This window comes from Piliocolobus tephrosceles, chromosome 21 (genome assembly GCF_002776525.5).
Source record: "Piliocolobus tephrosceles isolate RC106 chromosome 21, ASM277652v3, whole genome shotgun sequence".
In the NCBI taxonomy this organism is placed as follows: domain Eukaryota; kingdom Metazoa; phylum Chordata; class Mammalia; order Primates; family Cercopithecidae; genus Piliocolobus; species Piliocolobus tephrosceles.
Genome location: NC_045454.1, coordinates 36222718 through 36249744, shown reverse-complemented (window position 1 = coordinate 36249744; position 27027 = coordinate 36222718). Strand labels below are relative to the sequence as shown.

Genomic DNA, 27027 nt, shown 5'->3' with positions numbered 1-27027 from the left:
GAGTCTCACTCTGTCTCCCAGGCTGGAGTGTGGTGGTGTGATCTCAGCTCACTGCAACCTCTGCCTCCCGCATTCAAGCAATTCTCGTGCCTCAGTCTCCTGAGTCACTGGGATTATAGGTGTCCACCACTATGCCTGGCTAATTTTTGTATTTTTAGTAGAGACAGTATTTCACCATGTTGGCTAGGCTAGTCTTGAACTCCTGACCTCAGGTCATCCACACACCTGGGCCTCCCAAAGTGCTGGGATTATAGTCACGAGCCACCACGCCCAGCCTACCCCAGTTTAATAGTTAAAATAAGAATAATGACTGGGTGGAGTGGCTCACACCCTCAATCCCAGCACTTTGTGGGTCTGAGGTAGGAGAACTGCTTGAGCCCAGGAGTTTAAGACCAGTCTGGCCAACACAGCAAGATCCCATCTCTACAAAAAATTTAAAAATTAGTCAGGCACCATGGCTCATGCCTGCAATCTCAGCACTCTGGGAGGCTGAGGCAGGTGGATCGCCTGAGGTCAGGAGTTCGAGACCAACCTAGCCAACATGGTGAAATTCCGTCTCTACTAAAAATACAAAAATTAGCGGGATGTGGTGGGGCACGCCTGTAATCCCAGCTACTCAGGAGGCTGAGGCAGAAGAATCGATTGAACCCAGGAGGCAGAGGTTGCAATTAGCCAAGATTGAGCCACTGCACTCCAGCCTGGGTGACAGAGCGAGACTCTGTCTCAAAAATAAATAAATAAATAAAAATTTAAAAATAAAAAAATTTGTTGGGCCTGGTGGCTCATGCCTGCAGTACCAGCTACCCAGGATGCTGAGGCAGGCAGATTGCTCGAGTCCAGGATATCGAGGCTGCAATGAGCTATGATCTCACCACTGCACTCCATCCTGGGCGACAGAGCAAAACCCTGTCTTTAAGAAAAAAACATATATAAGGATTACAACATCTGGACACCTCAAAATTTACTGTGCATAAGACTTGAGTGGTAAGTGGGAGGCAGAGGCTCGTTCAAAATGTCACACAGGTCTGCACCTGTCAGTCTCAGGAACAGGAGATCTACCTCTGCAGGGCTCTCAACTTAGGTCCTCAGGGGATAAAATCAACCCAGTGAAGGACCAGGAGTGATGGCTCACTCCTGTAACCCGAGTACTTTGGGAGGCCAAGGCTGGAGGTTCACTTGAGGCCAGGAGTTCGAGGGGAGCCTGGCCAACATGGCAAAACCCCGTCTCTACTAAAAATACAAAAATTAACTGGGCTTGATGGTATGTGCCTGTAATCTCAGCTACTCAGGAGGCTGAGGTAGGAGAATCACTTGAACCTGGGAGATGGAGGTTGCAGTGAGCCGAGATGGAGCCACTGCACTTCAACCTGGGCGACGGAGTGTGACTGTGTCTCAAAAAAAAAGAACCCATTGAAGAAACGGGACTGCCTTAGAGGAGCTGCTTTAATAAATGGCTACTCAAGGCCGGGCGCGGTGGCTCATGCCTATAATCCCAGCATTCTGGGAGGCCGAGGTGGGTGGATCACGAGGTCAGGAGATCAAGACCATCCGGGCTAACACGGTGAAACCCCGTCTCTACTAAAAAATACAAAAAATTAGCCAGGCGAAGTGGCAGGCGCCTGTAGTCCCAGCTACTCGGGAGGCTGAGGCAGGAGAATGGTGTGAACCCGGGAGGCAGAGCTTGCAGTGAGCTGAGATCGTGCCACTGCACTCCAGCACTCCAGCCTGGGCAACAGAGTGAGACTCTGTCTCAAAAAAATAAATAAATAAAATAAATAAGTAAATAAATAAATGACTACTCAAATGTCTGCCCAAGTGGAATAGAGTAGATCGTCCTTTCCCATGGAGGAAAATGCCCCCTGCCCCTCATCTGGAACACCAGCCCTCACCACACTCCACAAAGGTTATGTCAGGGGATCCGTTTTCAGCTGAGTCACCACTGTGGAGCTAGTGGCTAGTGGTGGTGGTTTCACGGTGGTCCACGGGCGGGATGCGGTACAGTCACCCCCAAGTTACCTTCCCCACGTAGGCCAGGCCCGGCTTGAACTGCTTCCTTGTGTCCTTGGAGTACCGGATGTCCACCAGCTGCCTCTGCACGGGGGTGGAGTCGTCGAACGCCACCTGCTGGCTCCCGTCCACACTGGTCACTGTGGCCCAGATGCTGACCCTGCCCCGGAAGTGCTCGGGGACGTCCGCTGGGATCATGTCCCTCACACAGATGTCGAAGTCCTGGGAGCCGAGGATCTGGAGGGAGGAAAAACGCAGCCCGTGCTCGCTCAGGGTTGGAGTGTCCTTGAGGGATGTCCCTGAAACACACACCTGAAGTGCAAGACTCTTCAGCTGCTTGGAGGGCCAGGGGACACTTGGTAACATACCCAATCTATGCCACGGGACCATGCAGACGGTCCCTCACTGGATCTGGACAACATCCCAGGGAAGATGGATATTGGTTCCACTGGGCAGAAGAGGAAAAAGGCCAGGCATGGTGGCTCATGCCTTTAATCGCAGCACTTTGGGAGGCCGTGGCAGGCAGATCACTTGAGGTCAGGAGTTCAAGATCAGTCTGGCCAACACGGCAAAACCCCATCTCTACCAAAAATATAAAAAATTAGCTGGGTGTGGTGGCGGGCACCTGTAATCCCAGCTACTCAGGAGGCTGAGGCATGAGAATCGCTTGAACACAGGAGGCAGAGGTTGAGGTGAGCCTGAATCGTGCCACTACACTCCAGCCTGGGTTAAGAAAAAAAAAAAAAGAGGCCGGGCGCGGTGGCTCAAGCCTGTAATCCCAGCACTTTGGGAGGCCGAGATGGGCAGATCACGAGGTCAGGAGATCGAGAGCATCCTGGCTAACACAGTGAAACCCCGCCTCTACTAAAAAATACAAAAAACTAGCCAGGCGAGGTGGCGGGCACCTGTAATCCCAGCTACTGGGGAGGCTGAGGCAGGAGAATGGCGTAAACCCGGGAGGCAGAGCTTGCAGTGAGCTGAGATCCGGCCATTGCACTCCAGCCTGGGAGACAGAGTGAGACTTCGTCTCGGAAAAAAAAAAAAAGTAAAGAAAAGAAAAAAAAAAAAAGAGGAAAGAAATTCCCATGCTGACACAATCTCCCACAGCCCAGGCAACAGAGGGGGCATCTGAACCTGTTCAGCCCCACTCTGGGGCACCAGAACTCCCTCATTCAATTCCTATCTCAGGATCCCACCCTGGGACTTGGCAAATAATCCTTATTCAGAAAGAGCTGTGGAGTAAATCACTCCAGAAATAACAGAACTAAGACAAAGACCATGAGCTGGTAGCCTCCCAGGAGAATGGCTGGGATTCTCCAAGGTGCCAGTGGCAGGAATGGGAGAGATGGGGGGTTATGGTGTCCAATCTATGGAAGAGAAGCCTCAGAGAGCAGAGAGATGGGCCAGGCGTGTGGCGCACACCTGTAATCCCAGCACTTTGGGAGGCCGGCGGGGGCAGATCACTTAACGTCAGGAGTTCAAGACCAACCTGGCCAACGTGGTGTCTCTACTAAAAACACAAAAATTATCCCGACATGGTGGTGCATGCCTGTAATCCCAGCTACTTGGGAGGCTGAGGCAGAAGAATTGCCTGAACCCAGGAGGCAGAGGCTGCAGTGATCCAAGATCGTGCTATTGCACTCCAGCCTGGGAGACACAGCGAGACTCCATCTCAATAAATAATTAAACTAAATTAAATTAAATTAAAGATATCTCAGATATAAGAGAGGGGAACCCATTGGAGCAGATGTGTCCCAGGTGGGAAAGGGACTAAGAAGGAGCTTTGGGTGAGAGGTGAGGAAGAGCCAGTGCTGAAAGGGTTAATGTTGGGGCACCTACAGAGGGATGGGAATCTCCAGGAAGGAGGGTGTTTGTTGTACAGTTGCCCACTCACAATGTAACATTATGCTGAAAGACCAAAAAAGGTTACAAAACTTTACACATGTGGGAATATAAAACAGTGCAGCCACATTGACCATTTGGCAGTTCCTCAAAAGGTTACACAATGTTACCCTATGACCTAGCAATTCTGCTCCTAGGAACGAACCCAAGAGAAACAAAAACATAGGTCCACAGAAAAACTTGCACAGGGATGTTCATAGTAGCATAAGACATAATAGCCAAAAAGCAGAAACAACCCAAATGTCCACCACTGGATGAAGAGATAAACACATTGTGGTCCATCTGTACCAGGGAATATGATGCAGCCATAAAAAAAGGAATGAAGTGTTGATCCTGCTATGATGTAGATGAACATCAAAAACATGATGCTGAGTGAGAGAAGCCAGACACAAAAGGACATATAGTGTATGATTCATTCACAGAAATGTCCAGAACAGGCAAATCCACAGAGACAGAAAACAGATAGTTGCCAGGGACTGGAGGAGGGAAATGAGGATTCTCTACAGAAGGACATGAAGGATGTGGGGAAGGATGGTGGAACAATTCTAAAATTGGATAACAGCATTGGTTGCACAACTCTGCAACCATATGAAGATGATCAAACTGTACACTCTACATGGGTGAATTGTATGCAATGTGAATGATATCTCAATAAAATTGTTTATGTTTTCATTTTATTTTAGAGATGGGATCTCACTATGTTGCCCAGGCTGGCTTCGAATTCCTGAGCTCAAGAGATCTTCCTGCCTCTGCCTTCCAAATATTAAAAGCTGGGACTCCAGGAAATAAAATTAGTGTTTATTCGTGTTTTTTTGTTTGTTTGTTTTTTGAGGTGTAGTCTCGCTCTGTCATCCAGGTTGGAGTACAGTGACATAGTCTCGGCTCACTGCAACCTCTGCCTCCAGGGTTCAAGTGATTCTCCAGCCTCAGCCTCCCGAGTATCTGGGATTACAGGCATGCACAACCATGACCAGCTAATTTTTGTGTTTTTAGTAGAAACGCAGTTTCGCCATGTTGGTCAGGCTGGTCTCGAACTCATGGCTTCAAGTGATCCACCGGCCTCAGCCTCCCAAAGTGCTGAGATTACAGGCATGAGCCACTACGCCTGGCCAAATTGATGTTTTTTTTTTTTTAACTCTACATACAGTAACCTGTGAGGAAACACATCAAAATATCGATAGTGGTCGTGTCCACCTATTGGAGAACAAGTTATCTTTATTTTCTTCCTTTTTATATTTTCTAAAGTGTCTATATTCAGCCTGCAGGAATTTTGTCATCAGAAAAATCCCTGTCATATAACTGTTTCAGAAAGTAAAACAGCGGTGGCTCACACCTGTCATCCCAGCACTTTCAGGCGCAAAGGCCAGAGGATTGCTTGAGCCCAGGAGTTCAAGATCAGCCTGGGCAACATAGTGAGACCCTGTCTGTAATCAAAATTTTTTTAAAGGCAGTAAATAAAATAATAATAATAAAAGAAAGTAAAATAAAATGCGTGATCATGGAGGTGAACCTGGGGGTTGAGTCAGGGGGTAGAAGGGGTCCCTGTTTCTCACCTTGGTTGTTCTGAGGACGGGGCGTCCCACTTCGTGGCTATAGTACCCCACACCATTAACAGTCATGTTGATCGTTAAGACACCAGCCACAGGCTTCCCAAAGGTATACCTGGAACAAAAGGATAAAGCATGTTCAATTTCACAGCCAAGATGGCAGGGAGGGCCCAGCCTCAGGAAGGCCAGGTTGGCACAGTGAGGCCACTAGCACAGTGATGGATACAGCTCCCTTCCCACCCTGCATCCTGTCCTGACAGCGCCCCCCTGCAGCCTGGAGTTGGGGCAGAAGATGCCAAGGCCCTCCGATCCTCTGCACCAAGCCTCCAGGTTGACAGAAAAAGAGACCGAGGGTCAGAGAGGAACTCTGGAACTGAGAAGGCTAGGTTGGTGCTCCTCTGGAGCAGAGTAGTGCAGAGGCATGAGCGACTGTGGGCCCCTGAGGGGCACCTGAGCCTAAGCACCCTATTAAGCTCAACCTTGAACCAGGGACTGGACTTCTCTGAGCCTCAGTTTCCTCACCCAGAGAATGGGAATCAAACTACCCTTGCAGGGGGGATGGTGAAACTTTAAATGTCCGTATGACACTCCTGATGCAGAGGGAATGCTGGTGCATGGGCAACGGGAGCAAAATGAGAGAGTACAGGCCGGGCATGGGGGCTCATGCCTGTAATCCCAGCACTTTGGGAGGCCAAGGTGGGCAGATCACTTGAGGTCAGGAGTTCGAGACTAGCCTGGCCAACATGGTGAAACCCTGTCTCTACTAGAAACACAAAAATTAGCTGGGTGCGGTGCCACATACTTGTGATCCCAGCTGCTCGGGAGGCTAAGACAGGAGAATCGACTGAGCCCGGGAGGCAGAGGTTGCAGTGAGCTGAGACTGTGTCACTGCACTCCAGCCTGCGGGACAGAGCAAGACTCCGTCTGAAAAAAAAACAACAATAAGGATCAACCCCTCTTGGGTCCGCACGCTGGCTGCGGGTGCTGTTTGTGCCAGGGAGGCCTACAGAGGGCGGGGAGCAGCAGCCTTGGGGGAGGGGGAGCATGGTGGGGTGGGGAGGGGACGCCCTGGGGAAGGGAGATGCTAGTGCAGGAGAGGCACACCCTGGGTGTAGGGCATTCCTTGGGGAGGGGAGACCCTTGGGGAGGGAAGATTTTAGAGCGGAAGGGCAGGACTTGAGTAAGGAATACACAGTGGGAGAGCGGCATGCTTTGGAGAGACAGGGGTGTGCTCATAAGGGTGGGGACACCAGCATGCGAACGAAGACAGGCAGTGGGTACAGTGCAAGAGGTTCATGTGGCAGGGAGACACCGAGTACGAGGGAGGGAGCGGACACAGGGCACCCTTGGGGTAGCAGGGAGGCCATGCTAGAAGTGCTGCCTATAGGAGGAGGGGGAAGCACGGTTGTCAGGGGAGAAGGAAGGGGAGGGCAGAAGAGGGGCCCAGGGGAGAGGAAGATGCTCTAGGGCGAGGGGTACACTGCAGGGAGGGGGCGCCCCCAGGGGAGGGGCACGGGAAAGGGTGATGCTCTAGGGGGTGGGCACATCCTGGGGAGGGGACACCCACAGGGGAGGAGCCCAGTGGGGAAGGAGATACTTTAAGGGGAGGGAGACACCCGGGGGAGGGGGCGCCCACAGGGGAGGAGCCTGGTGGGGGGAGAGAGATACTCTAAGGGGAGGGGCACATCCTAAGGAGGGAGCACCCTCAGGGGAGAGTCACAGGAAAGGGAGATGCTAGCTGGAGGGGCACATCCCAGGGAGGAGGGAACCAGGAAGGGAGGGGGACACCCATGTGGGAGGGAGGGAGGCAGCAGAGGAGGGGAATGACCTTGAGGGAGCAGCGTGATGGTTGGGGAAGGGGTAGGGCGCCCGCAGTGTGCCCCAGGGGCCCCTCTTTCTCACCTGGCCCGCACAGTGCCTGTCTCACAGGCATCCAGGTCTCGGATATACCGGGGTGGGTCAATCAGGAGCTCGAACTTGGGCAACACTGAGGAACGAAAGCAGAGAGGAGGGGCTGGCTTCTGTCCCTAAGGTGGCCTCAGGGGCCCTGACACCCGTGCAAGGTGTCTGCAGGACCACAGCACCTGGCCACCGTCGAGGCTGACACTCTGCCCATCCACACCGCTCTGCTGAGCAGCCCTGGGTATTTTGTGGGCTGCATCTATTTCTCATCTTTGGGGGACCAGGACCCCATTTTCCTCAAGGAGACTCCTCCTGTCACTTTCAGACCACGTGCTTAGAGTGTGGTGGATTCCAACCTATCCCAGGGTGGACATGAGGCCAGGAGGCTCCTCCCAGCCCCTGTGACCCTGGGAGCCAACAAGGGGCATCCCCCGGGTGACTGCAGCGGAGAGCTGACTTCTCCAATTGCTTCTGGACTCAGTCTTGGGCGTGTCAAGCCATCTTGTCACCAGGGGCGGAGGTGACACACTGGAGCAGCCAGAAAACCAGAAAGAATCGGGTCCTGAGAGAACTCTTGTAGGAGCCTAAGAATCCCCCTTTTTTTTTTTTTTTTTTTTTGAGACAGAGTGTCGCTGTGTCTCCCAGATTGGCGTGCAGTGGCACGATCTTGGCTCACTGCAACCTCCTCCTCCTCCTGGTTCAAGCAATTCTCCTGCCTCAACCTCCCAAGTAGCTGGGACTACAGGCACAAGCCACCACGCCTGGCGAATTTTTGTATTTTTAGTAGAGACGGGGTTTCACCATGTTGGCCAGGCTGGTCTTGAACTCCTGACCTCTAGTGATCCACCTACCTCGGCCTCCCAAAATGCTGGGATTACAGACATTAGCTGCCGTGCCCGGCCATCTTTTTTTCTGAGACAGGATTTCACTTTGTCACCCAAACTGGAGTGCAGTGGTGCAATCACAGTTCACTGCAGCCTTGATCTCCCGGGCTGAAGCGATCCTCCCGCCTCAGCTTCCCCAGTAGCGGGGACTATAGGCAGGTGCCACCACGTCCAGATAATCGTTTTAAAGTTTTGTACAGACAGGGACTATGTTGTCCAGGCTGGTCTCAAACTCCTGGCCTCAAGCGATCCTCCCGCCTCAGTCTCCCAAAGTGGTGGGATTACATGTGTGAGCCACCACCACGCCTGGCCTACAATACCTTTTCTCTATAAAAGGCAAGAGTGCACTTTGGGAGGCTGAGGCAGAAGGATTGCTTAAGGCCAGGAGTTTGAGACCAGCCTGGGCAATACGGCGAAACCCTGTCTCTACTAATACAAAAATTAATTGGGTGTGGTGGCTCACACTTGCAGTCCTAGCAACTCAGGAGGCTGAGGAGGGAGGATCACTTGAACTTGGGAAGTCAAGGCTTCAGTGAGCCAGGATCACACCACTGCACTCCAGCCTGGGTGATGGGCGTGAAATCCTGCCTCAAAAAAAAAAAAAAAAAAAAAGCAAGAGTGTAAGACCATCCCCTGAAACTATACCCAATCATCACGAGCCCTCAGTAAAAGAGGACTCATGTCATCCTCCACTTATTCACTGCCATTTTCACCAGTTCCCTCCCTCCCTCTCCTTCCTTCCTCCCTCTCCTTCCTTCCTTCCTTCCTTTCTCTTTCTCTCTTTCTCTCTCTCTCTTTCTTTCGAGACAGAGTCTCACTCTGTCATCCAGGCTGGAGCAAAGTGGTGCGACCTTGGCTCACTGCAACCTCTGCCTCCTGGGTTCAAGTGATTCTCCTGCCTCAGCCTCCCAAGTAGCTGGGATTACAGGCATGTGCCATCACGCCTGGCTAATTTTTGTATTTTTAGTAACGACATGAGGTATCACCATGTTGGCCAGGCTGGTCTTGAACTCCTGACCTCAAGTGATCCGCCCACCTGGGCCTCCGAAAAGGCTGGGATTACTGGCGAGAGCCCCTGCACCCAGCCTTCTTCACCAGTTTCTAAGGTTTCTCCCAGATCTGAAATCCCAAGACCCTGAGATTCTCCAACTTACCATACTTCTGAACTTCAAAAGACTTGTTGTACGCGTGGCCTTGCATTTCAACAAAAATGAACCATTCTCCCAACACAGGCTGGTCGGACAAGGGGAAGCTCAGGTTGGTGATGCCTGTGTGAAGAGAGACACCCCTTTGTGCCTGGGCAAGGGCATTTTCAGAGAGCCACGGGCACGGGGAGGTACGGGAAGAGGGAGCCAGGACCCTGCTCCTTCTCCTTCCCTGGGCAGTCCCCCAGGGAGACCACAGAGAAGTTGGCAGGGTCTGCGCAGAGCAGGACGCTGCAGGAGCCCACCAGCGCAGCAGATCTGAGACCCTGGCGGGCTTCAAAGGGATGCAAGAAGAGACTGGACCTGGGGTTCCTGGGACTGCCTTACAGCCAGGACCAGGGGCAGGCAGTGAGCTGGACAAACGAGGGAAATGAGCCAGCCCGGCTCATCCACTCCATCTCCCCCAACCCGAGTCATTTCCAGCCTGGGTGCTACTGACACCTGGGGTCGCATAGGCTCTCTGGGGTGGAGGCATCCTGTGCACTGTAGGGTACTGAGTAGCACCCCTGGCCTCCACCAACCAGATGCCAGTAGTACCAATGCCCCCCACAATCTAACGACCTAAAAAAGTCCCCCAGGCCGGGCGCGGTGGCTCACGCCTGTAATCCCAGCACTTTGGGAGGCCGAGGCGGGCCGATCACAAGGTCAGGAGATCGAGACCACGGTGAAACCCCGTCTCTACTAAAAATACAAAAAATTAGCCGGGTGCAGTTGCGGGAGCCTGTAGTCCCAGCTACTCGGAAGGCTGAGGCAGGAGAATGGCGGGAACCCGGGAGGCGGAGCTTGCAGTGAGCCGAGATCGCGCCACTGCACTCCAGCCAGGGGGACAAAGCGAGACTCCGTCTCAAAAAAAAAAAAAAAAAAAAAGTCCCCCAGACATTGCCAATATCGCCTCTGGGGGGCAAAGTCACCCCGGGTGGAAATCCCATATATATACACTCATACACATACACACACACACACACACAACACATATACAATATATATTATATTATATGTAATATAATATATATTATGTAATATATAATGTTATATACTATATATTATATAATATATAATATGTAATATTATATGATGTTATATAATATATTATATATTATATTTTGCTATATTTTATATTATGTTATATGTTATATATTATATGTTCTATAATATATACATATACATTATATGTTATATATATATGCAGAGAGAGAGAGACAGAGAGAGAAACAGACAAGACAGACGGGGTCTCCTGCCAGGACAGGGTTTCTCAGCCCCAGCACTACTGACATTTAGGGCCAGATCATTCACTGTGGTGCGGGGGCATCCTGAGCACTGAGGGGTGCTGAGCATCATCCCTGGCCTCCACTCACCAGATGCCCATTGCACCCCTTGTCTTCCACAAACGTCCTGACAAGCCAAAATGTCCCCAGACACTGTCAATGTCCCCTGGGGGCAGAATCTCCTGCCCGACTCCCCACCCCTCTGTGAGAACCACCCCCTAACTGAACTAGAGCACGCACACACTTTAGCACAGAGCACTCTCTCCCCCAAACACCCCCCCAGAAACACCATCAGCCGCTGACATGGGAGCTGGCATTTGCTTTGCACCTGTGCCTCTGAGCCCCGCCCGCAGCTCTGTTTTCACTGGGAACGGTGGAGGAATTGGAAAGGGCACATTGACTCTAGGCAGTGCCAGGAGATCTTCCACTCCTGAGTGTGACACGCTCACGCGTCCCCAGTGATCATACAGGGAGGGTCATACAGGGAGGGGACAGGGAGAGTGGTTCCCCTGGGTCTCACAACAGAACCCAAAACCCACAGCAGCGCCCACGGCTTCTCCCAATCACATTGGAGTTGGAAGATGTGACGGCTAAAACGGCTTTTTCCTCCGCATATTCAGACAAAGTGGGCCTTTGATGGTTAGAGGACATTCGGGGATGTGTGTCCTGAGCACGTGTTTTTTAAGGGGTCTGTGGCCAACTTTGCCCAATGCTCCCTGAGAGAGGGGCACTGTCACCCTAGTTGAGAATCATGGGTCTACACACATCCCAAAGAATTTTTTTTATTTTTTTATTTCTTTGAGACAGAATCTTGCTCTTTTGCCCAGGCTGGAGTGCAGTGGCATGATCTCAGTTCATGCCACCTCCATGTCCCGGGTTCAAGCGATTCTTATGCCTCAGCCTCCTGAATAGCTGGGACTACAGGCATCTGCCACCACACTCAGCTAATTTTGTATTTTTAGTAGAGATGGGGTTTCCCCATGTTGGCCATGCTGGTCTTGAACTCCTGACCTCAGGTGATCCACTCACCTCAGCCTCCCAAATTGCTGGGATTACAGGTGTGAGCCACCAAGCTAGGCCCCGAATGGTTTTTTTAAACAGGAGGTTGACCTCTCCCCCACCTCTGTGCTCTTAAGATCAAGTCAGCCTAGGCAACATCTTGAGACCCTGTGTCTACCAAAAATTTTAAAAATTAGCTGGGCTTGGTGGCATGTGCCTGTGGTCCCAGCTACTTGGGAGGCTGAGGTAGGAGGATCACTTGAACCCAAGAGGTAGAGGCTGCAGTGAGCTATGATCACACCACTGCACTCCAGCCTACGTGACAAAATGAGAGAGAACTTGCCTCTTTAAAAAAAAAAAAAAATTTTTTTTAAAAAGATCAAGTCCATTCTCTTCCCTGGTTCTTGCCAGCGTCACCCCTGCTCTCAGCGCTCAACACCTCTGTCCTGTCCGCTCTCTCCAACCTCACTCCCCTAGATATCCACAGCCCTTCCCATACATTGAGTCCCTGCCTGGGACATGCTTCCTGGCCCCCTTGCTTTGCCTGGCTGTTCCCCGTTCCTTCTTTGTTGCTGAAAAGGATCCTCCTCCAGGCAGCCTTCCAGGATTGTCTCTGCCACCCCAGGATGAGATACAGCCCTGTTTGCCCTCTCTGAGTTTTGACCTTCTCCTTCCTAGCACTCATCACAACTGACATTATCTAGGCTGTTTAGTTCATGTTTGCTTCCCCCATTGGGCTGAAAGCTCACCCCATGGCAGTATCTATGTGGTACCCAACAAATATCTGCGATACAGAGAAAGCAATCGAGCGAACGACAGGAAGTAAAGAAGGCAGACAGGGAAGATGGAACAGAAGAAAAGAGGCTGAGGCCAGGCACCGTGGCTCACGCCTGTAATCCCAGCACTTTGGGAAGCCAAGGTGGGCAGATCACCTGAGTTTGGGAGTCCAAGATCAACCTGGCCAACATGGTGAAACCCTGTGTCTACTAAAAATACAAAAATTAGCCAGGCCTAGTGGCACGTGCCTGTAATCCCAGCTACTTGGGAGGCCGAGGCAGGAGAATGGCTTGAACCCGGGAGGCAGAGATTGCGGTGAGCCGAGATCGTGCCACTGCACTCCAGTCTGGGTGACAAGAGCAAGATTCTGTCTAAAAAAAAAAGAAGAAGAAGAAAGAAAAGGAAAAGGAGAAGGAGGGAGAAGAAGAAAGAAGAAGGAAGAAGAAAGAGGAGGAGGAGGAAGAAGAAGAAGGAGAAGGAGAAGAAGAAGAAGAGGAGGAGGAGGAGGAGGAGAGGAGAGGAAAAAGAAGAAAGAAAAAGGAAAATGAAGAAGAAAAAGAGGCTGAGACCCAAAGAAGAAGGAAGAAGGAGGAGGAGGAGGAGGAGGAGAGAAGGAGAGGAAAAAGAAGAAAGAAGAAGAAGGAAGATGAAGAAAAGAGGCTGAGACCCAAGACAGGAGACAACAGGAGGAAGGCTCACCAAGAGACCTCTGTGATCCTGGCTGTGGTTCTACTGTTACCCTATTTCTGGACAGCCCGGGTGTGTGCATGGCCATCCCCAGACTCCCCACATCCTACCTATCCCCTGCCCTCTCCTGGGGCATCGCACCCCTCACAGCCAAAGCAAAGTGGTGTATGTCAATTACACAGTCCTCCTAGTCATAGGAAAAGAAAAAAAAAGCAAAGTCCCTTCTGACTTCTAGCTGGAAAAAAAATGTCTCATGTAATGGGATTGACAAAATCTGCAACCCACAGCAGGAAGAAGGTGGGAGCAGGCCGGGCGCAGTGGCTCACGCCTGTAATCCAAACACTTTGGGAGGACAAGGCAGGTGGATCACCTGAGGTCAGGAGTTTGAGACCAGCCTGGCCAACATGGTGAAAACCCGTCTCTACTAAAAATACAAAAATTAGCCAGGCATAGTGCTGTGCACCTGTAATCCCAGCTACGCGGGAGGCTGAGGTAGGAGAAGCGCTTGAACCTGGGAGGCAGAGGTTGCAGTGAGCCGAGATTGCGCCACTGCACTCCAGCCTGGGTGACAGAGAGAGACTCTGGCTCAAAAAATAAAAAACAAGGTGAGAGCAGGTGCCCCAGTATTCCAGAAAGGTCTTGAGTTCTGAGCCGGAGCCCCGCCTGAGTCCTGGGCACAGAGAAACATGGGCAGAGGGTCCAAATCCACAGGGAAGGAACTGTGGGCCAGGCTGAGGCTCCTAGATCCAACCCCATGGCATCATCACCTCCCATGTGGGTACCTGCCCTCCACTCCTCCTTTGTCCTCTCCAGCTGGGGCAGCAGTGGGGGTACGTTAGGGAGGGGGCCCCAGACAGAGCATATGCTGTTTTCCTGGAAGGTTTATCACACCTGCAGCCCCCAAGCTGCAGAGGAAGAAACTTACCGCAGCAGAACGGCTTCAAGTGTCTCCACTCTATCATCCGAGAGCCTCGGGAGTCCTGTTGGTGGTGGAGAGGGGCAGACACACGGAGTGAACTCGGGCTAGCCCAGTGTGTGCCCAGTGTAAGGATTTTTCCAGTCCTCTCTCGGGCATGTCAACCATGCAGCGAAGGTTCCAAGATTAATCATTAACTCCAGGGCAAAAAAGTAAAAAGCTCTGGATAAAGAAGGATTTGGAAAGCAGAAGGGGACGGGCTGGGCCTGCCTCCTCATTTAGGGAGCTGTGTACAAACCTAGAAATGGACGTGACTGGGCGTGGTGGCTCACACCTGTAATCCCAGCACTTTGAGAGGCTGAGGCGGGTGGATCTCCTGAGGTCAGGAGTTCAAGACCAGCCAGCCAACATGGTGAAACCCCCATTTCTACCAAAAAAGATACAAAAAAAAAAATTAGCTAGGCATGGTGCCACATGCCTGTAGTCCCAGCTACTTGGGAGGCTGAGGCAGGAGAATCGCTTGAACCCAGGAGGCAGAGGTTGCAGTGAGCCAAAATTGGCACCACTGCAATCCAGCTTGGGTAACAGAGCGAGACTTTGTCTCAAAAAAAAAAAAAAAAAGGAAACGGACAGACACACACTCAGCCCATCCCAGGGTGCACCCAGGGACCAGGATAGAAGAGGCTGGGTCCCAGCCTTATAAGGCACAGTGGCTCAACCCAGAAGGCAGACAGCGAGCGAAGACACACCAGATCTTGCAGAAGGTGGGCTACCCGGGCCCCAAGTCCAAGCTGAGGAGGGCCAGAGGCCACTCACCTGGATGTAGGCTTCCAGCTGTAATGAAGACAAAGATGCAGTAAGCAAATCTTCCAGCAAACCCCAAACCCTTCCAACACACTCATGCATCATTGATGCATGGCCTCGGTCCCCGGACAGGCAGTCGCTGTTATGGGTTAAACAGTGTCCCCCTAAATTACATCCATTAAATCCTAACCCCAAGTAGGGTCTTTAGAAAAGGACCCTCAAAAGGGGAACCCAGGCAGGCACTGCTTGAAACACTGGACCCTGTTAATGTCCCCAGCAACACGACAAACCCATGCAAGGTGCCTCCCGATACAAGGCACCGGGGAGGATCCAGTATCGCTTCTGCGGATCCTGCCCGAAACTCACAACTTGAACTTAGTCACAAGAAACCAGAAGACCATCCTACTAAGGGACGTTCTGCAAAACAACTGCCTGGACTTGCCAAAAATGTCAATGTCATGAAAGACACAGAAAGGCAGTGAGGAACTAATTCAAATTAAAGGAGACCAAGAGACATGATGAACAAATGACCCAGGATCAGATCCTGGACCAGCAAAGAAACATGCTATAAAGGTTACTATTGGAACAACATGGATTTTATATTAGATATTATTATTGTGTCAATGTCAAAATTATTTTCCTCTTTTTTTTTTTTTTGGTTTTTTGGTTTTTTTTTTACAGACAGAGTTGTGCTTTGCTACCTGGGCTGGAGTTCAAGTGGCACAATCACAGTTCATTGCAGCCTCAAACTCCTGGGCTCAAGAGATCCTCCTGACTCAGCCTCCCAAGCAGCTGGGACTACTGGCACATGCCACCATGCTCGACTAATTTTTATTATTTTAATTTTTTGTCAAGACATTTTTGCTATGTTGCCCAGAATGGTCTCAGACTACTGGCCACAAGCGACCTTCTCGCCTCAGCCTCCCAAAGTGCTGGGATTACAGATGTGAGACACTGTGCCCAGCCTCAAAATTTTTAAATGTGATGATCCTCCTTGAGTTGTATCAGAGAACGTCCCTGCTCTTAAAGGATACAGGCCAAGTGTTCGGCGCCAGAAAGGCACAATATCTGTAAGTTATTCTCAAATGATTTATCATTAAAATAATTTTGTAAGCATATATACATATACAGACAGAGAGGAGCGCTAGACAGAAAGCACATAAATGTGGCCAGGCATGGTGGCTCACACCTGTAATCCCAGCACTTTAGGAGGCTGAGGCGGGTGGATCACCTGAGGCCAGGAGTTTGAAACCAGCCTGGCCAATATGGTGAAGCCCCTTCTCTACTAAAAATACAAAAATCAGCCGGGCATGGTGGCACACGCCTATAATCCCAGCTACTCAGGAGGCTGAGGCAGAAGAATTGCTTGCACCTGGGAGGCAGAGGTTGCAGTGAGCCAAGATCAGTCCACTACACTCCAACTTTGGCAACAGAGCGAGACTCTATCTCAAAAAAAAGAAAAAAAAAAATTAGCCAGGCGTGGTGGTGGGTGCCTATAAACTGGGTTACTCGGGAGGCTGAGGCAAGAGAATCACCTGAACCCAGGAGGCAGAGGTTGTAGTGAGCCAAGATCAATCGCGCCACTGCACTCCAGCCTGGGCAATAAAGCAAGAGACTCAGTCTTGGAAAAAAAAAATTTTTTTAAGCCACAGTGCAGGGCTACCTAAAGCCCTCAAAGGCATTCCTTGTTGAGGAGCAGTGAGCCAGGCACACCCACCAGCCTCCCTCTGTCACTAAGAACTCCCTGGGGTTCTCCAGGGGGCATGGAACTGTGAAAGAAAATAGAAAAGAGTAGGTCTGGAGAGAAAGACCAGTTTCCAATGGTGGCCCTGGCTAGGGGGTCCCAAGTGGGTATGCTCCGGCCGCGCGGTTTTAGAAGCTGATCTCACCTTCTCGTTGACAGGCCTCAGATCTGGGGAGACGGTGAAGATGCTTATCAGCACTAGAAGAAAGAAGAGAGGCATGTGACACCTCCAGACCATGGCCGGCCCTCCCTGCATCCGTGCCAGCCACCCACCTCGGTGCTGGGGTCTGTACACAGGCTTGTCCGTCTGGATGAACACGGAAGCACCCCGGCCGTCCACGGTCACCGAGGTCTGGTTGTGAAAGAGGGGCCCCTCCTCCGCCTGCCGGCCGCGGCCCCACACTTTCAGAAGCGCCTGGCCCCGGAGGCCCGTGGGCACCTACAGGCAGAGGAAGGAGCTTTGGGACGAGAATGTCACCCTGGAATGGGCTGAGATACTGGGAAAGGAGTTTAGAGTCTAGAATGGAGAACTCACCCCAGGAGTGACTGTGCCCCATGGGGACACTTGGCAGTTTCTGGAGATGTTTTGGGGTGTCATAGCTTTGGGGGTGGAGATTGCTACTGTCATTTGAGAGGGGAATAGAGAGGCTGCTCTACATCTTACAAGCGCAGGACACCCCCGCCCTCGGCAAACTGCCCCAAATATCTTTTTTTTTTTTTTTTTGAGACAAGGTCTCACTCTGTCGCCCAGGCTGGAGTGTAGTGGCACTATCTCAGCTCATTGCAACCTCTGCCTCCCAGGCTAAGTGTTTCTCCCACATTGACCTCTTGAGTAGCTGGGATTACAGGTGTGCATCACCATGCCTGGCTAATTTTTGTAGAGGCAGGTGTTGGCCAGGCTGGTCTTGAACTCCTGGGTTCAAGCAATCCACTTGCCTTGGCCTCCCAAAGTGCTGGGATTATAGGCGTGAGCCACTGCACACGATCATATCTTTTTTTTTTTTTTTTTTTTTTTTTGGAGACAGGGTTTATCTCTGTCGCCCAGGCTGGAGTGTAGTGGTACAATTATGGCTCACTGCAGCCTTAGCCTCCTGGGCGCAAGCAATCCTCCCATCTCAGCCTCCTGAAGAGCTGGGACTACAGGCATGCACCACCAGGCCAGGCTTATTTTGTTTATTTTTTGTAGAGACAAGGTCTCACTCTGTTGCCCAGGCTGGTCTTGAACTCCTGGGCTCAAGCGATCCTCCCACTTCAGCCTCAGATTACAGGCATGAACCACTGTGCCAAGCCTGTCCCAGTTATCAGCCATGCTAAGGCTGAGAAACGCTGGTCTAGTTATGGAGCCTTCTCTTCTGACTCAACAGAGTTGCCAAGCTGTTTTCACTCATCACCACTGCAGAGTTAGAACTGTCTCCACTCTTGCCAAGTGAATTCACAGCCTGTGAGCAGTGGAAGGAGACCTTGATCCCTTGATATATATATATATATATGTACATGTCCAGATGTATCTATCATGTGTATGTGTCCATGTTTGCCCCACTCTAAAATCACAGCACAAGCCGGGCACAATGGCTCGCACCTGTAATCCCAGCAATTTGGGAGACTGGAGTGGGCGGATCGCCTGAGGTCAGGAGTTCAAGACCAGCCTGACCAACACAGTGAAACCCCATCACTACTAAATATACAAAAAATTAGCCAGGCCTGGTGACATGTGCCTATAATCCCATCTACTTGGGAGGCTGAGGCAGCAGAATCGCTTGAACTCAGGAGGCAGAGGTTGCAATGAGCCGAGATCTCACCATTGCATTCCAGCCTGGGCAACAAGAGTGAAACTCCGTCTCCAAAAAAAAATCAACAAATAATACAAATAAAATCACAGCACAAGCCAGGAATGATGGTTCACACCTGTAATCCCAGCACTTTGGGAGACCGAGGCGGGTGGATGGCTTGGGGCCAGAAGTTCAAGACCAGCCCAGCCAACATGGTGAAACCCCGTCTTTGTAAAAACTTTTTAAAAAATTAGCCAGGCATGTGGCAGGCGCCTGTAGTTTCAGCTACTCTGGAGGCTGAGGCACACAAGTTGCTTGAACCTGGGAGGCAGAGGTTGCAGTGAGCTGAGATCACACCACTGAACTCCAGCCTGGGTGACAGAGTGAGACTCTGCCTCAAAAAATAAAGTAAAATGAAATAAAATAAAATCATAAAATAAAATAAAAATCACAACACATATACAGTGCATGACTCCATTGATCTGAATTGTCCAGAAAAGGCAATCCACAGAGACAGGAATCAGATTGGTGGGTGCCAGGGGCTAGGAGAAGGGAGTGGGGAGTGACTGCTGACGGGGACACGGTCTCCTCTGGGGGGGATGAAAATCTTCTGAAACTAGATGGAGGGGGAGTTGCACAACCCTGTGAATGTACTAAATGCCACTGAATTATACGTTTTAGAATGGTTAGATGGCTTTTTTGTTGGTTTAGTTTGTTTTTTTGCCACACAGATGGGACCAAAAAAACAAAAAACACTTCAGTCTTCAGAATGGAGCTTACACTACACAATTCCTTCCTTCCTTCCTTCTTTCCTTCCTTCCTTCCTTCCTTCCTTCCCTACACATTCCCTCCCTCCCTCCCTTCCTTCCTTCACTATACATTCCCTCCCTCCCTCCCTTCCTTTACTACATATTCCCTCCCTCCTTCCTCTCCTTCTTTCCTTCCTTCCATCCTTCCTACACTACACATTCCTTCCCTTCCTTCCTTCCTTCTTTCCTTCTTTCTTTCTCTTTCTTTTGTTTTTAGAGACAATTGACAATTGCTCTGTCACCAGACTGGAGTCCATTGATGCAAGCAGAGCTCACTACAGCTTCAAATTCCTGGGTTCAAGCGATCCTCCTGCCTCAGCCTACTGAGAAGCCAGGACTGAAGGCATGCACCACCATGCCCAGCTAATTTATTTTATTTTATTTTTTGGTAGAGATGGCGTCTCGCTACGTTGCCCAGGCTAGGCTCAAACTCCTGGGCTCACGTGATCCTCCTGACTCGGCCTCCCAAAGTGCTGGGATTACAGGTGTGAGCCATCACACTTAGCCGTCCTCTTATTTTTTTTAAGCAGATGGGCAGAACGCCCTGGCATGTGAGTCATACACTATAAAAACTCCTTTCATGCTTAAAACAAACAAAAGTAATGCCTCCTGTATTAGTCTGTTTTCGCAGTGGTGATAAAGACATACCCAAGACTGGATAATTTATAAAGAAAAAGAGGTTTAATGGACTCACAGTTTCACGTGGCTGGGGAGGTCTCACAATCATGGCAGGAGGTGAAAGGCACGTTTTACATGGTGGCAGGCAAGACAGAATGAGAGCCAAGAAAAAAGGGGTTTTCCCTTATAAAACCATCAGATCTTGTGAGACTTATTCACTACCATGAGAACAGTATGGGGGAAATCACCCCCAAGATTCAATTATCTCCCTCTGGGTCCCTCCCACAACCTGTGAAAATTATGGGAGCTACAATTCAAGATGAGATTTAGGTGGGGACACAGCCAAACCATATTACCTCCCTCTATGTGACCGGCATTTGAAGATAGCTACCCTCTTGGCCATCCCTGGGCACCCAGCAGGTGGGCATTACCTACCAGTAGATCACCTGGGGAGCTATGTGCACCCCCTGTTCCTAAAACCACCCAAATGGCTGGGCACAGTGGCTCACGCCTGTCATCCCAGCACTATGGGAGGCTGAGACAGGCAGATCACCTGAGGTCAGGAGTTTGGGACCAGCCTGGCCAACATGACGAAGCCCCGTCTCTACTGAAAATACAAAAATTAGCTAGGTGTGGTGGCGGGCGCCTGTAATCCCAACAACTCAGAGAGGCTGAGGCAGCAGAATCGCTTGAACCCAGGAGGCAGAGGTTGCAGTGAGCCGAGATGGTGCAGCTGCACTCCAGCCTAGGTGACAGAGCGAGACTCCATCTCAAAAAGTAAAAAATAAAAAATAATTAAAAAATCAAACCATCCAACTGTGGCATGTTCCTCTTCTGAGGACCCCTATGTTAGCATCTACTCGCGTGGTCCCTCAAGGGGTGGATGGACCCCAGTGACCATCACGGGGAACAACCTACTGGATTATCTGACTGATCGTCACAGTTCTGCACTGTCATGACCATTGCGTGGGTGAGGTCGGGGTGCACTAGGACTCCTGCTCTCTGCAGCCACACAGGCTCTGTTTCAGCCCTCTCTCCAGCCACCCACTTCCTGTCTGCTCTCAGAGGGACCTCTCCTACCCGCCACCCACAGGATCGGCCTTCTGGACCTGTGAGGTCTCTTCTGACAGCAGTTTCCCTGTCAAGACCTACCAAAGCAATAAATCTCACCTGCTACACCAATCCCAAAATCCTCACCTGGCCCTGTTTCTGGAAATATCTCAGCATTGGCCAAAGGTTGAAGAGGGACGAAAGGTGCTGGCCACCCAGGAGCAGGGTGAGGATGAGCAGGAGGGAAATACTAGAGGGGCTGAGGACCTTACGCTGGAGGGAGAGGGAGGGTGGGGGGCAAGAGGCTGTGCTGAGCACATAAAGGGGGGTTGACCCCAAACAGCAGAGCTTCACCCCTTCCCAGGGAGCAGATTGCCCCCCACAGGAAGAGAAGGGAAGAAGGACTTCCAATCTTCTTTCTGTTTTTAGAGACAGGGTCTTGCTCTGTTGCCCAGCCTAGAGTGCTGTGGTGCGATCACGACTCACCGCAGCCTCCGTCTCCTGGACTCAAGCAATCTTCCTACCTCGGCCTACTGAGTAGCTGGGACTACAGGCGCAGGCCACCATGCCCCGCTAACTTTTTATTTTTATTTTTGTAGAGACAGGGGACAGGCTCTCAACTATGTTGCCCAGGTTGGTCTCCAACTCCTGGCCTCAAGTGATCCTCCAGTTTCAGCCTCCCAAGTAGCTAGGATTACAGGCATGAGTCACTGTGCGTGGCCAAATGCTAAGGATCTTAAACAACTTTCTTGGGAATTGCAAGTCTAGTCTTAAGAGCCCTTGGCCCCTCTCCCAGAATTATACAACCCTTTGTTAGGCTCTCTTACAAATTCCCAGCATCTGTGCTGTGAAGAGTGTCTTCCAACGTGTGGTGACCAGGGACAGCACGTCATCTTAACACCTGCTCCAGGGAGCATGGCTTCCTGACTCATAAGAAAGCAGATCTAGGCTGGGTGCAGTGGCTCACACCTGTAGTCCCGGCACTTTGGGAGGCTGAGGCAGGCAGATCACTTGAGGTCAGAAGTTTGAGACCAGAGTAGCCAATATGGCGAAACCCCGTCTCTACTGAAAATACAAATACTAGCTGGGCGTGGTGGGGGCAGGGGGCGTCTGTAGTCCCAGCTACTCGGGAGGCTGAGGCAAGAAAATCACTTGAACCCCAGAGGCAGAGGTTGCAGTGAACTGAGATCATGCCACTGCACTCCAGCCTGGGCAAGAGAGCGAGACTCTGTCTCCAAAAACAGAGAGAGAGAAATCAAACCACATGAAGCCAGGAAAGGAGAGAGAGAGAGAGAGAGAGAAGGAGGAGGAGGAGGAGGAGGAGGAGGAGGGGAAGGGGAAGGAGAAGCGGAAGGGGAAGGAGAAGGAGAAGGAGAAGGAAGAAGAAAGAAGAAAGAAGAAAGAAGGAAGAAGGAAGAAGAAAGAAGAAAGAAGAAAGAAGAAGAAGAGGGAGGGAGGGAGGGAAATCTCATGACAGGAAGCCAGGAAAGGGAGCTCTAGGGACTTCACTTTTTCTCTTTTTTCCCTATGCTTCTGTAGGTATTGAAGCCCTAGGGCAGGGACCCTCAACCCCTGGGCCACAGACTGGTACCACCCAGGAGCAGGGTGAGGATGAGCAGGAGGGAAATACTGGAGGGGCTGAGGACCTTATGCTGGAGGGACAGGGAGGGTGGGGGGCAAGAGGCTGTGCTGAGCACATAAAGGGGGGTCGACCCCAAACAGCAGAGCTTCACCCCTTCCCAGGGAGCAGATTGCCCCCCACAGGGAGAGAAGGGGCACAGAAACAGGGCTACAGGGCAGGAGGTGAGCAGTGGGTGAGCAAATGAACCTCCATCTGTATTTACAGCCACGCCCCATTGCTCACATTACTGCCTAAGCTCCGCCTCCCATCAGATCAGCGGCGATATTAGATTCTCATAGGAGTGTGAACCCTATTGTGAACTGTGCATGGGAGAGGTCTAGGTTGCGTGCTCTTTATGACAATCTAATGCCTGACCACCTGTTACTGTCTCCCATCACCCCCAGATGGGACCATCTAGTTGAAAGAAAACAAGCTCAGGGCTTGCACTGATTCTTCCATTATGGTGAGTTATATCATTATTTCGTTATATATTACAATGTAATAATAGATTTAAGCACACAATAAATGGAATGCACCTGAATCATCCTGAAACCATTTCTTCTGCTCCCTGGTCCATGGCAAAACTGTCTTCCATGAAACTGGTCCCTGGTGCCAAAAAGGTTGGGGACTGCTGCTCTAGGGTTTTGGTTCAGGGGTTCCTGAATGTGGACTTCTGGGGCCACATCCTTCTTTTCTGTAGGGGATCCTGTGCATTGTAAGATGTTGAGCTGCAGCCGTGGCCTCCACCCACCAGATGCCAGTAGCACTTGGCACCGCCCAGCCCCCACCCCAGCTGTGACAACCAAAAATGTCTCCAGACTTTACGAAATGTCCCCTGTAGGGCAAAAGCACCCCTGAGTGAGAACTGCTGCCTTAGAGAAAGGGTTCTATCATCAAACATAAGGGAGAGGCCAGGTGCCGTGGTTCACTCCTGCAATCCCAACACTTTGGGAGGCTGAGGTGGGCAGATCACCTGAGGTCAGGAGTTCGAGACCAGCCTGGCCAACATGATGAAACCCCATCTCTATTAAAAATACAAAAATTAGCCAGGTGTGGTGGTGCACACTTGTAATCCCAGCTACTGGGGAGGCTGAGGCAGGAGCATCACTTGAACCTGGGAAGTGGAGGTTGCAGTGAGCCAAGATTGCACCACTGCACTCCAGCCTGGGAGAAAAAGCAAGACTGCTTCAAAAAAAAAAAAAAAAAAAAAAAGTAAGGCAGGGAGACCACTGCTCCGCAGCAATTAGGCACTAGTGGTATACCTCATACAAAAGGAACCACCTCAGTCTCCATTCTGATCAACGGAGATGGGCGCATTATAATTTAAAATAATTCTCAATTTAGCCCATTCATTTGTAGACTCCTGTGAGCATGTGGTAAAAGTTAAGGAATAGCTAACCCCCCAATGCCTGCAATTTCAGGGCTTACATAATCTCTGAAATCCAAGGACTCCAGTTTGAAAACCCATGTCATAGAATTATTTACATAGTTTATTACATATAATAATTTAAAAATAACAATATTCAATGTCTGAGAGGCAGTGGAGAAATTTGATCCCTAATGTACTGCAGCTGGTTCCATGAACAGGTACTGCCGTGTATTCTAGGACACAGCAAGACCCAGTGAGAGGCTTGGGTCCTGCTGGTAATTCTTCTATCTGGGTGCTTAGCCTAAAGAAGGCATCCAGAATGCCAATACAGCTTTACATACAAACATTCTGGCGACACAGATTACAGTATCAAAACGCTAAAAACAGCCCAGGCAGGGTGGCTCATGCCTGTAATCCCAGTGCTTTGGGAGGCCAAGATGTGTGGATGACTTGACCTCAGGAGTTTCAGACCAGTCTAGCCAACATGGTAAAACCCCATCTCTACTAAAAAAAAAAAAGGAAAAAGAAAAAAAAGCCAGTCGTGATGACGCATGCCTGAGGTCCCAGCTACTCGGGAGGCTGAGGCATGAGAATCGCTTGAACCCAGGGGACAGAGGTTGCAGTGAGCTGAGATTGTACCATTGCACTCCAGCCTGGGTGACAGAGAGAGACCTCATCTCAAAAAAAAAAAAAAACCACTGAAACAATCTAAAAAAAATCTAACCTGTACAAGCTGGGGGCTTAGCAAACTGATATTTAAGAGGGGTGCAATAGGATGTTGTTTACAATAAGGTGGAAATTCCAATTACAGAGACTTGGAAACATAGAAGTTGTTTACAGCAATGTGATAAGAGGAAATAGGAAACACCATGGTGTTTGTTCTGTTTTGTTTTGTCTTGTTTTTTTTGCGATGGAGTTTCGCTCTGTCACCCAGGCTGGAGTGAAGCGGTATGATCTTGGCTCACCGCAACCTCCATCCCCGGGGTTGAGGCAATTCTCCTGCCTTAGCTCCCCAAGTAGCTGGGATTACAGGAGTGCGTCACCACACCCAGCTAACTTTTGTATTTTTAGTAGAGATGGGGTTTCACCATGTTGGCCAGGCTGGTCTCGAACTCCTGACGGCTGGTCTCGAGCTCCTGACCTCAGGTGACCCACCCACCTCAGCCTCCCAGAGTGCTAGGATTACAGGCATGTGCCACTGAGCCTGGCCAATGATGTGTGTCCTTTAAATGAAACTAGGAAAAGAAAAATGAAACTGGAAAAGAAAATGTATGTGCATGAACAAGAATGTGTGGAAAACATGAAAAAGTGAAAAGTATGAAAACTGGATTATTGGTGGATTTCTCCTTTTCTAAATTTCTTTATTTTATTTTATTTTATTTTTAAACAGGGTCTCACTCTGTTGCCCAGGCTGGAGTGCAGTGGTGCGATCAAAGCTCACTGCAGCATCAACCTCCCAGTCTCAAGCGATCCTCCCACCCCAGCCTCCCAAGTGGTTGGGACAACAGGCGTGTACCACCATGCCTGGCTAATGGCTAATTTTTGTATTTTTTTGTAGAGACAGGATTTTACCATGTTTTCCGGGCTGGCCTTGAACTCCTGGGCTCAAGAGATCCACCCACCTCAGCCTCCCAAAGTGCTGGGATTACAGGTGTGAGCATGGCACGAACCTCATTATTCATTTTTTACATCTCCTTTTTAAAAATGATTTTTCTCACAACACATGCAATTTCTCTCGTTCCATTCCAATTCAATTCTTTGTTTCCAAGGTCAGGTTTATGCTTTTAAAAATTAACAGCTTACCTTGAGTTTGATTGTCCCTTTATCTAAAAATGAAAATAAAATGAAACAAGTTAAATCAAGAGCCGTGTTGCCCTGCCTCCCTGAGCTGCAGCCTCACAAACCACAAACTTTCTTAACCCAAAGGGGTTTCATGTGGACAAACACACCACCCTGGGTCATGCTGGCCTGGCCTGGGCCAGGCTGGGCCTCTGGCATAAGCCAGAGGTTTCCTCCAAGCTGGCACAAGCTGAAGGCCAGAGGGGATGGACAAAGCTGAGCTATTCAGGGGAAAGCTGGCCTGCCTAAGTACTTGATTTACTTCACCCCTGGCTCCTGCTCAAAGTAAGCTGTGAGGGGAGTAATGGGAAAACACCAGGAGAGAGGAACAAGGAGAAGGGTGGAGAGAAAGAAGAGGGGACCGAGGTCGCTAGTGGACCTGACTGTTCTCCCATCACCTCACTCCGCTACCCACACTGAATCATCTGTGGTACTGTACTAGGTTTCTGGCCTCCAGGACTCAATTAGGTATCTATTATTTTTGCCTGCCAGCAACAATTATCCCATTTCCTGCTAACAGATCGTCAATTCCCTTAGACAAGCTACCTGCCCAGCACACAACCCACGGCTCCTAAGCTCTCCATCCACCTTCCTGGGGCTCTAAGCCAATTTGCATAGGCCTTCCCCGGGCCACAGTGATTGGTTCAGGGTTGAGCACATGACCCAAAATGAACCAATCAGCACAAGCCCTCGCCTCTGGTCACAGTGATTGGCTCAGGGTTGAGCATATGACCCAAGATAGGCCAATCAGAGGGAATCCTGGGACTTTATCCAGCCATCTTGGAAAACTGGTGCTTCCCCTGATCTTAAAGGGAGACCTGGCTGCATCAGGAGGTAGGGCAAGAAGCCAGCCAGAAATACCAGTGGACTTTCTTTCTAGTTATGAGAGACCATAAACTGTTGCAGAAGCCAGCTGGAGTTGGGTTTCAGTTAGCCAGCCACCCAAGTCAGGAGTACCTGGTTCCTCTAGGACTAGAAGGGCTTCTAGAAGGTTCTAGAAGCTTCCACATTTCACCTTCTCTGACCACACCTCCCCAGGAGACAAGTGTTGCTTCAGTGGCCTTGGAGCCCCTGACCTTGTCTGTGTCTCCTGTAGCTACAGCATTCTCGGCATGAGGAATGAGTCTACCTCCCCTGGGTGACTACAGCTTTCTGGGCCAGGGATCTCATTCACCATCTTGCCCAGGAGGCTGAGGCTGTTGCTGTCTGAATTTGACCAAGGAGTGAGGGGGAGAGACTGGCTGAGGCCCTGAGCTGCACTTAGTAACAGGCCTGTGAGTCCAGGTCTGAGTCTAATGGTTCAGGTGTACTGG

General features: G+C 50.5%; 1 protein-coding gene across 1 annotated transcript in view; it reads right to left on the bottom strand.

Moving 5' to 3' along the window:
- The window catches only part of CPAMD8 (C3 and PZP like alpha-2-macroglobulin domain containing 8), a 118107-nt gene that overhangs the window by 86115 nt on the left and 4965 nt on the right, over positions 1-27027 (bottom strand). Inside the window, 9 exon segments of the mRNA XM_023229879.2 lie at positions 2017-2244; positions 5463-5571; positions 7359-7443; positions 9397-9510; positions 14101-14155; positions 14908-14925; positions 16785-16837; positions 16913-17078; positions 25679-25701. Coding sequence (XP_023085647.2) covers positions 2017-2244; positions 5463-5571; positions 7359-7443; positions 9397-9510; positions 14101-14155; positions 14908-14925; positions 16785-16837; positions 16913-17078; positions 25679-25701 — 851 coding nt within the window.